This window comes from Alosa pseudoharengus, unplaced genomic scaffold, assembly GCF_046254945.1.
Source record: "Alosa pseudoharengus isolate Yale_2024_CS ecotype anadromous, Long Island Sound unplaced genomic scaffold, YU_APseudo_1.1 YU_APseudo_1.1_scf_13, whole genome shotgun sequence".
NCBI classification, from domain to species: Eukaryota; Metazoa; Chordata; class Actinopteri; order Clupeiformes; family Clupeidae; genus Alosa; species Alosa pseudoharengus.
In genome coordinates, this window is record NW_027468598.1 from 23,326,347 (window position 1) to 23,337,964 (window position 11,618).

General features: G+C 39.8%; 1 protein-coding gene across 1 annotated transcript; it reads right to left on the reverse strand.

Moving 5' to 3' along the window:
* Window positions 1–478: 478 nt before the first annotated feature.
* Window positions 479–1,417, reverse strand: LOC143122222 (olfactory receptor 52E4-like). Its single transcript, XM_076283078.1, has one exon. The coding sequence runs from the start codon at window positions 1,415–1,417 to the stop codon at window positions 479–481; it is 939 nt and encodes a 312-aa protein (XP_076139193.1).
* Between the last annotated feature and the right edge of the window lie 10,201 nt (window positions 1,418–11,618).

The following is an 11,618-nucleotide window of genomic DNA, read 5'->3' on the forward strand; positions in this document are numbered from 1 at the left end:
TTTTAAATGAAGATACAATAGTGTGAATAGGTACTGTCAATTCATATACAGTAATGATGTAAATGATGGTACAGTAGTAAATAAGTATTGTTAATGAGAAAACAGTAATATAACTACTTTAAATGAATATACTGGTACTTCAGTAGTCTTTTTACAGTGTGCAATAATGTAAAAAGAATATATTTGATCAAGAATGTCAGAGCAATTCATTATACCTTATATCATACGACTATTCAAGCTTTACAAGTGGACATCAATGAACAAAACAAATCAGTTAACATATCTAACCTTTCTTTATCTAATGTTACAAATATATAATATATAGGCCTATATATATATACAAATATAATGTTTAAATGAAAATAAGACAATTCTACATTAAATAAAATAGCAACTGAATTGATACACCTTATTTTCATTTCACAGATCATACCAGAGCAGACCAAACCAGTACAGGGCCTTATAAATATACACATATCTACTGTGATGATAAAATTTTTTGTTTCTTCAAAATGCGAAAAAATGCTGTTCTAATATCCTTGGTTTTCATTCCATAGATAATGGGGTTTAAAACAGGTAGAATCAGAAAAATAAGCATTCCACAGGCTCTTCTTGCATTAGGGGTTATGTTTGGAAACCGGTAAGACAGTATTGTGAACAAACAGACAATCTCAAAAAGAATAAATGAAATTATCTGCGCTAAGCAGGTGTTCACTGCCTTTGTTTTGGCATCTGATTGTTTGTTCATGATACAAGTTAAAAGTATTTGGATGTATGAGAACAGCTGAATTGTTACAGTGACTATGTGCATAAATGCTGTTATAACTAATCCATAAATATTGTTTATTGTAAGGTCTTCTCCACAGGAAAGGCTAAGCAATGAGAAGTTATCACAAAACACATTTATTATAAAATCCCTGCACTTTGTTACTCTGGCCTGAAGCAGAAAAAGCACTAAAACTAAGGCAAAATTAGCCCCCCAAGCTAATGATATAACAGCAGTTATACCAAGTGATGTCAGAATTGAATTGTATCTGAGTGGCTTGCATATAGCAATATATCGGTCATATGCCATTGCTGCTAGTATAAAGAGGATGCCACCACCAGACAAATGGAGCAAAAATGCCTGAAGGACACAAAGGGGGTAGTTGACAGTGTTCTTCATGATCACAATGTCCACAAGCACACGGGGAAACATTACAGTAATTCCAATGAGGTCATTCAGTGGCAGGCTGAAGAAGATGTAAAACATCGGTCTGTGGAGACTCCTCTGAGTAACTATCAGCATCAGGATTGTCACATTTGAGAGGACAGAAAAAAAGTAAACCAAAAGGCCCATAATGAAAATAGGGTAAACAGCAGAGGGGTGGATGTCAAAGCTGGCAATTCTGAGGACAGAAGAGATTGTTTGATTCATTGCAACACTCATTTGAAGAGGCAGTCCATCTAGTAGTTTCCTTGTGATAAAAAAAGATCCTGTGAAACAGACAGAAGGTTTTAAATGCAGTTTTAAAAAATATATAATAAAGTCGTGTTTTCAATAAATAATTAGTCAGGCACTGAATTTAAGATTGACACTGTATAGATTAAATTGGTTTTAAAAATAGTACACATGAACAAGTAAAATAATATTTTAGTTATGGAGATCACGGTTAGGCACCAATCTTACCAATCTTATCCTATATATTATCCTGTTTTAGGTTCATGCCTTACAGTCAGGCACCAAATCTCATAGCTCATTTGTAATGTCAGTATACACCTTTATTATCTGTACAGCTGGTTGAAATCACTTAAGAAATAGAATACTGTCTGGCAGAAGCATATTTAAAGAGCAGCCTCCATTAGGACATACAACCAATGAAATGTAAGACTTTCCTGAATTGGAGCAGTTGGCCCCGTCCCCTGGTTACTGTTGCTAATGTTCCACTTTTGCAGTGGTAAGGTTAAACGGTTAATGTAGGAATAATAATAATAGGAAGGACCAGAGAACCAACGTTTAATTATTTTAATATGGTTACTCACTTGTTTTGACACTACTCGGGCATAAAACCTAAGGTACCACTTTCAAGGTACCACTACCAGGGCATTGACTTAGGCTTACAATTAGAATCTTTGAAATTGCACTGAAACAGCCAGGCATGATGCCAAACCAATTACATATTGCTCTCCTCCTAACCTGCTATGAATTGCATCATGTTACCATTAACATTTGATCTTTCTATTGTCTCCTCATCTATGCTTTTTCAGTTGACATTAATGTGAAGTTAATGGTGTTATTGTTGAAGTGGAGCAATTGTAAGGAAGGATCAGCATGGTAGCGATGGTATTTAAAACACAATATTAAATTAATTGCAGTCCAATCTCGAGACTAGACCCCCTTATCATAGGTAAACTGTATAACATAGCTATTTAAGCCATGTATTCAGGCTACCTGTGAAATGTATTCTTCCAGTAACATTAACGTTTCAATGGATAAGTTAATGCCAGAATGCTTCCCAGAGGAAAGAAAATGTTAAAATGAGAGCTCCTCTCTTTCTCAATTGTTTCTCCTAGACAATAATGAGATCACAGTGATATAAAAATGAGATTATTGCTTTTGTCTCCCGCTTCTCAGGTTTGTCTCTGGAGCAAAAGAGTTAAGTTATCTCAGTGTAGACTCCCTTTAATCTACAAATGAGATCTCATCAATATTTTAAATAATGCTCAGTGTTGTCTAATTTATACATCTCATATTTTACTAAGGCTGATCCACCAGAGAGCTCTCTCTGTAAACTCATGCAATTCTCATTTCAGATCTTTTTGGTAAATCTCAGATTAGGGTCCATCAGTTCTGTATAAGAGATCTCTTCACAAGCTTGAACCGTTCTCATTCTAATCATCTCAGTTTAGTCCTTTTTTGATTTACAAAAGAGATCTCAGCAAAGGCTTATACAATACTCAGACTTGCTCAATTTATCTCATATTTTACTCAGGCTTATTCATCAGAGGGCTCTCTAAGTGAACTCATGTAATGCTCATCCAGACCTATTTGTTTTATAAATTAGTCTGATCTGTAAGAGCTCTAGCTGTTGTACAACAATTCACAAATTATTTTCATTGGCTTATTTGTTTTAATTGCAAATATTTTTAAGTTCACATTTGCAACAGTAGGCCTAACCATGTGATGTGACCACCACACATGACGATGCTCTGACAGACCTCTGAAGTTCGCCTACAAAAAAGCTACCATCTATGCCCATATAAGGAGATCACCTGTTAAATTCTCGCGCAGGGAGACGATGAAATCGGAGATGCAGACGTTTTCCTGAACGCACTTTTGTCTTCAACCTTCGAGTAGATATTATAATCAATGGTACGTGAAGGCGGCGCAATTTGATTTTTGCTACCCCAGAGCCAAGGCCGTAGTCAGGATGTCAACATTGGGGGGGGGGACCAAATCTGTGGTGGGGTCTGAGGGACCCCCAAACCAAACACCCAAACAGAATGCGCCCCACCCCCCGTGAAAAGAGAAGGGTGGAGAAGAAGCAACTCCACTGGTCCATCCCTGGACCCGTGACTCCATTTGTGTTCAAAATGTAGGCCTATACTTTAAAAGAAATTACAAACTAGAGTATCTTTTGATAACCTCTATATTACACAGAATGTGGTTCTTTGACTTATTACTTACACCTGAAGATTTTTTTAAACTAAGGCTTAGACTCATAGGTTTGGAGCCTAATAAGATTTTGTCTTTTAATTTAGATTTTATTATGCTGGCGGCTAATCACACAATTTGAACCTAGTTTGAAAGGGACAGGATTCAGGAATAGGCTACTAAGACAGGCCCCTCTTCTGTCTGACTCACCTCATGTTACCCCTGTATGCATTATAGACTGGCGTCTGACAGAAATTACGTTTTGTGCCAACATGTAGAAACACTAGGCCAACTACAGCCTTTAATTAGTGAATGGAGGTGCAAATTCCTTTCTTTGGTTATTGTCCGCGATTCACATTAACTAGGCTATCACGTATTGTAAACGTCGCCACATTTGATCACGTTTTGCCTGCATGGATGCGCGATTAAGTGCGCATAAATATAATATGCAAGATGCAACAATCATTTCTAAGAGGCCTATACACGGTAATTTCTGGCATTACTAGCATATGAATGCATTATTTATGTTGAAAGACGTGAAAGAAATGACACAGGCTTGCACCATAGCTGTCAACATTGAGCTTTGAAAATAAGGGAGATTTCCCGGGTTTCTCACGCAGAATACGGGAAAATGTCAACATTCGTCCCCCTATATTAATTTGGTCAACTTTATACAGCCCTAGCAAGGCTAAAGTTCTGTAGCCTAATCGATGGCCCTGTGCGCGGTCACTCTCTCCTGCGCAAACAAAATGTGTGCGTTCCAAGTAGCCTATAGTGCGTAATTCTTCTTCATAAAGTTGAACAAATGCATTTGGTTATTTTAGAAATAAAATATAAATAGCCTGTCATGCAGTTTATGGGCTTTAGTGCAGAGTTGGGAAGTTATGGTAGGCCAACTTGGAGTGAATATACAAACAGGGGAATTCTTTCCCTACTCGTAGCTGAGTGGTAGGCCGATACACACAGCGTTCGGCCGTAGCCTACACTATGCAGGTGCCACTGAATCGTGCTCTCGTGCATCTTAAATAGTCTCACTGTCGCCTTCAAGCAAGCAAAACGATGCTTTGACAGGACAACAGTACAGAGACTGACAAGTCCGATGGTAGAGCTAATGTTATGAGATTGTTACGGGATATTTACGGGAAAATATTAAAACGGGAAGACAGCGGGAAAAAAGTTAAAATACGTGAGAAACCCGGAAAAAACGGGAGGGTTGACAGCTATGGCTTGCACAAATTCATCATTTAAAATAAAACGTTTCACTTTCGCTATCATTGCGAGAATAGGCTACAATATGGAAAATGTTCCTTTTCAGTCTGATCGGCTCCAAACATGTATGGGATTTCCTTAGCCTGTGCTACACCTTTCCAAGAAGTTTTGTGAAAAGTGTTCCGGTAGCTTTTGCGATATTGTTGACAGCACTACCTCACCGCAGTAGGGTGCAGTAAATGTAAGCTTTTGATAGCGCACGCCACTAACGAAAAACGGAAAATCACCAGGACAAACCACTCAGGGGTGTAGGCTACTCTGGAACCATTTGTGCGTTATTTACGTTTGATTACATTTCAGATACGTATTGGTTTCCTGTAGGCCTAGTATAGCGCTTTATTCTTTCTTTATTTTTCTATGTTCGAATATTGGGGGGGACATTTTGGTCATATTTGAATATTGTGGGGGACACGTCCCCCTCAATGTCTATGGTGACTACGGCCCTGCCCAGAGCTAACTTGCGAATTGTTAGCAAGTTAGAGAAATCAAGTTAGACTCCAGAGGTCTATGATGGTCGGACGTGACAAACTCGCGTGCAGAAGACTCCTACCAGAAAATGCAGTCTAGATTTGGCGCCCAGTGAAACCAAGGGAAACGGTGTGTCGGTATGAAGAATTGTGCCACCATGAAAACTCAGAGAAGGTACATTAACATTTTGGTAATTTGCTAACGTTCTTGCATATTTTTAGACTCAATATATCATTGAAGCAGCACATAAAGTTAGCTAGCTAGTTAATGTTAGCTACTTGTAAATTACATCACTGGCTGTGCCGCTTGTACATAAAGCTAACGTTAGACAATTTAATGTTGCTAGCTTACTTTGCCTTATACAGCTTTAGTCTGTATTAGGCTAGTGACAATGGCCCCACATTTTTGAGATACCCCTACCGGAGGTAGAACTAAAGCAACAATGTTTTTCCTTATCTCTAAGGTCTCCCATATATGAAATGGATTCTTAGCTAAAAATATTTTTCTGCTAAGATTGTTAAGTTAACAGATATTGTTATACACCCCAAAACCAAAAAAGGACTAAAATATAGCCTGTCCGTATGGGAGTTAAGGCATACCCAGACAGCAAAATATATTTGGGCCAGATTTGGTCCAGATCTTCATTAGCATTTGGCGCAGATCCTCTAAACGGACCTGCCCCGGGGTCATTTCTTCCAACGGGCCAATACCGGAACAGGTTGGAATTACGGATCAGAGACAGATCTGGGCCAGAACTGGCCCAGTACAGTTAATATTGCCATGGCATTTGGTGCGGATCTGGCCCAGACTCATATTCTACATCTGGGGCTCATCTGGCCCTGGTCTGTGATTCATTTAAGCTATCAGACAATTAAGACCCACACAATTTGTAATTTTCAAAATAGTTTTTTATTTTAAAAAGGCAAAAGAGAACACTGTGTCCGCTAGCCTGAGCTTAGGCCTAGGCTTACAACATAACAGAAACCAATATGTAAAATATAAGGCTTAGGCTATGTTGATAAACAAACTCCGCTAAACGCACTGAAAGAAAATGTCATGTTAACATAGTCCGTTGCATCTAACCGGCTGATGTCCCGATGATGATGACGACGGCGCTCAGCTGTGTCGCAGGAAGATTACTGGCAGTCTGGGGAGCACTGAAAGCACAGAACAGTTGGGCGATCCTGCAGATCAGCAGGTCGGTGGACTTTGACAGCGACAGTTTGTTGTTTCGTGAGAGTTCTTCGACGTTAGCTAGGCTACTCAATCCAGACTGCAGGGCAGGCTGCTATCATGGCAGCTCGCAGGTCAGCAGCAGTTCCTTGGTCGCGGCAGCGGCAGATCTCTCGCAGAGGCTAGTAGCTGTCCTGAGAAATATTTTCGAGCAGACGGTGAATAGCAGCGCCGTTCACGGATGGATGTCAGAGGACCAGGGCAAAAACTAGCCCAATGGACTAACGTTAAAGTTAGGCATCAACCTGCGATTCTTCCTCACTGCTCGTGTGAGACGTACAAAAAGCACACAAAGCAAAGAAACAAAGAGTAAATATTAGATTCGACATCCAAAGATTATTTATTTTATAACAGTAACGTTATAGTATGCCAACAACGCATTGCATCCCAAACCGGATAAACTGGAGGACAGCGACAATTCTTGTGGACCTTCGACAAAGGCTTTACAGCCAAGTTTTTCCAATCTAAAGCCATTTTAAACAGGCTTAAAAAACGCTGGCCGTCTAAAGCTACCTGCAGTGCTACTAGCAGCAAGGCAAGCGACAGACAAATGGCTACGAATTTGCAGCTAACACACAATGGACACGATATTAAGCGATTTTGGTGAATAATAAGCAAAGCTCACCAATTTAGCCTTAAAGCTCATGTTCACATACTTGTGGATGCATGTTTAAAAGAACCTAGACTACAAGCTAACCGTAGCTACTACCCAGCTTGTCTGGCACGTTTCAGGTTGTCAGAATTTCAGAGTAAACTAAGTTTGTAAACTTTCATGTTTAATACAGAACAGGCCTAAATATTTAGCAGACTAAAATGACATGAACACCAGTTTACATTTAAAATGATACTTGTATAATGTACTTACCAATAATCACAAAGACGGTGCAGCCTGTCTTCCACTCTGCATAATCACATAACGTAGTTGCAGTTGCAGGTTTATGTGGGGGAAAAGTGTTCCGTTAGTTGTGGCGCGTCAGGTCTGCGCAGCTCCTGAGGATCTGGCCCACACCCGCCGGGCGGACTCAATTCAGTTGTGGCGCGTCTGGTCTGCGAAGCTGCCCCGGATAGGCGCCGCACCCGCTGGATGGACTGTCACAGTCAGAAGCTACAGACAAGTCTGGCGCAAAGTTGGTGCAGATCTGCATAGTGAGTGCGACTGCTGCGCGAATCTGCCGATTCAAAAACGGATCTGGCACAGATGTAAATGCTGTCTGGGTATAAACTAGTGCAGATCAATCACACAAGCTCTGAGAGCTTTGACACTTGGCATTTTTATAGTCAGGAATAGGGTTGCAAAATTCCGGAAATTTTCAAAGTTGGAAACTTTCCATGGGAATTAACGGGAATATATGGGAATTAACAGGAATAAACGGGAATTAATGGGAATAAACTGGAAATGTTTAATATGGCAAGTTAGTCTATAACAGGGAGCTTAAATGTAGTGGACAAAACCCCATCTTGAGCATAATATTAGTTAAAACAACCTGATTTAATGCAATTTCAGTCAAATTTCTACCCTGCACATTAGTCAATCACATGCACACAGCAATCAGCATAGGCTAAACATAAAGGAAACCTATGGTGCATTCATGTGCATGGGAAAAAAAGGTTCCAACCAATCGGATTTTGTTGTTGAGTGGTGTGGTGTATCTTGGGCAGTTCAGTGTTGCTATTTTAGCACGCTAGTAAACAATAGGCAGAGAATGGGATTCCCGCTAGCATGCTAGCTAGCTTTGTATGCTAAGCTAAGCGAAAATACGAACATACAAATCATATTGCTTATTACGAAACAAAATGTTAATGTTTGTATATGAAACAGTTTGTATGAATTATCCAAAATTCCCAGTTAATTCCCGTAAATTCCAATTACCTTTAATTCTATTAAAGGTTCCAATTTGGAATATTTCCAAAATTCCCCAGCTTAACTTCCCATGGTAAGTTTCCGGAAATTTACCGGAAATTTTCCACCCCTTTGCAACCCTAGTCAGGAAGTTGCTTTACCTACTAGAAAAGACTGGATGTGAATATCTTGATGAATGAATAGAGACATGTAAACATACACCTAAAATAAGCGGACATGCAAAAAATGAATATCTATGCAGAATGTTTTCATTTACTTTGTAGCTGCTTTACCAGGGATTATCATAGAAACACATATGATGGCTTATGGGAAAGGTGGGGTTGTACTGAATCCAACAATACCAAATATGTAAATATAGTATGACAAGTTAGGGTGTTCTGTCACTCAAAGCAAAATACAGTCTGAAGTCCAAATCACATTATCAGTGGTGAGAAGAATGTTGATAAATTCATTGTTACTGCAAGGCAAGTGCTGATCTATATTTACATTTAATAATGATACATTTCATATGAAACACAGATCCAATTGAATCAGGTTAACACTGGAATGGAACACCTTTATTAAAATATTTACATTCACTTGAATTTTGTTTTGGTCAAGTCATTACTGAATAATGGAAAATAATATTGTTAGCTTTTGTCTGTCCAGACCAGCAGTGGACAGTAGAGCCTACACTGCTTACTTCACCCCTAAGTAGCTAAACAGTTAGTTGTAGAAACTACTTTCCCTAGCTAAGAAAGTCCTCAGCCCTCTGACTAATGTTGCATGTGTAATTCAACTTGATTTGCATTTCAATGAAAATTCTGAAATTTTTCCTTTTCACTAGTCTCTTGAACTGAGAATGTCTTACAGACATTGGATCCAAAGCTTGTGGGAAACATTTTGAAAAGGGCAAGAAAAAAGATCCCCATGTCCAAAACCCCACAGTAGAAGGCCTGCAACGCATACTTACCCTTGCTCAGCAGAGAGAGAGATGGTGATGTCCATAAAACTCTGGCTCCATATACAGATGATATTTTCTCCAAAATCAAAGTTTCATATCATGTATCATGTATAGCGAACTACTGCAGTAAGACAAAAATCAGTGAGCAGCAGCAAGTGGCAAATGTTGAGAGTGAGAGCACATCTGCACCAAGAAGGTTGAGTACTAGGGCTGATACAACATAATTTCAAATGCGGAGAGATTGTTTTATTTGTGGGAAGGCCAGCAAACCAGAACCTCTGACAGCAATTTCAACTGGAACAGTCGCAAGTACCAGAGACAAGGTCCTTCGGGCAGCTTCTGAAAGGCTTGTAGATGTACATCTTCGAATTCTTTCATGCCCAGATCTTTTTGCATGATACCAAATACCATAAAATGCCTTGCACACATCTCTAATGAATCTATAATGAAATATAGCAGAAGCCATAGAAAAGAATGAAAAAAGCAGACCAATGTCTATAACAAAGCCTTTATTAAGCTCACTGAAGACATTGATAAAACAGTATTGTCCAAAAGTATGAAAGTGAGGACTCAACTCCTTGACTGATAGCTATGAGAACATACTAAAGACCATTGCTGAGCAAGAAGGTGTGTCAACACAAGAAATATAGATCAAGGATAGTGGTGTACATCCCAACTGTTCTCACTTAAATTGCTGAACATGGAATTGTTGATGCAGCCATCGACAACTTTTACCAAAATGAAGACACCCTGGATGGGAAGTGTACAACTCATGCTATGACGTCTGTTGTGTTCCGAAGAGGCCAAGTCTCCACAGCAGATAAATGCCTAGCACAGGTTCCCTCAGGTTCAGAGGTCCCTCACCACCTTAAACACGATTGATATGAATGGATGGAGACAAACTTTACAGGTACATTTTGTCCATTCTTTTACGCTTCACATCCAGGGTGTCTTCATTTTGGTCAAAGTTGCTGATGGCTGCATCACAAATTCCATGTTCAGCAACTCCAGTGGGGCCAGTTGGGATGTAGACACCACTCTCTGTCCTTGATATCTGGTCTGCTGCAACAGATGTGAGAAGTGCCTAACTTCTGTATAGGAAACACAGTGTCCCATTGCACTGAGCTCATTGATGACTGTCTTACTACCAAACTCATGATGTATCAAAATGGGAAGTCCCAGTGTGATTGGCGTATGGATGTGACAGCTCTGTTCAATGAGATCATGACAAATTAACACACATATTCTCCTTTGAAGCTGGGTCATCACCACATGTTTGGTAATTTCTGTGGGCATGTTAATCAACACACCAGTTCACAAAGTCATACAGGATGTTGGGTACATACTTGCTGCATTGGAAACATAATAGACAGTTACTGCTGACATATTACTCACTGTCATGCTCTACCTGATCCATGCTTTTCCTCAATATGTCTGCAGCCCTGTGTAATATTTGGATTTCGGAAAGACTCTGACTTGTCTGTGGAAGCGTAGTCTCAGTCTACTGTTATTTCTGTGAGTTTAGCAGCTTCCCTCAGTGCACAATATGGTCATACTATCTGAGCAGATCAGATCTGACTGTCTTGGACGTGGAACAAATGCAAGCCTGTCTTTGTAATGCTGTATTTCCTGCTTTTCCTTTAGTTTCCAGGATCTATATTTCTTGTGTTGAACTATAGACACACCTTCTTGCTCAGCAATGGTCATTAGTATGTTGTCATAGCTATCAGTCAAAGAATTGAGATCTCACTTTTATATCTTTGGACAATACTGTTTTATCAATGTCTTCAGTGAGCTTAATAAACACTTTGTTATAGACATTGGTCTGATTTTTTGATTCTTTTCTATGGCTGCTGTTATATTTTGTTTAGAGATGTAGTGTGCAAGGCACAATTTATGGTATTTGGCATCACATGCAAAGAGATCTGGGCATGAAAGAACTTGAATGTACATCTTCATCAAGCCTTTCAGAAGCTGCCCGAAGGACCTTGTCTCTGGTACTGGGGACAGCCGTGGCCTACTGGTTAGGGGTTCGGGCTTGTAACCGAAGAGTTACCGGTTCGATCCACGACCCAGAAGGGAAAAAGGCGGGAGAAGTGGTTGAGCACTGCTCTCCCATGCCCACATCTATGTTGCCCTTGAGCAAGGCACCTAACCCCTCACTGCTCCCCGAGCGCCACTGTAATAAGGCTGCTCACTGCTCCGGGTTT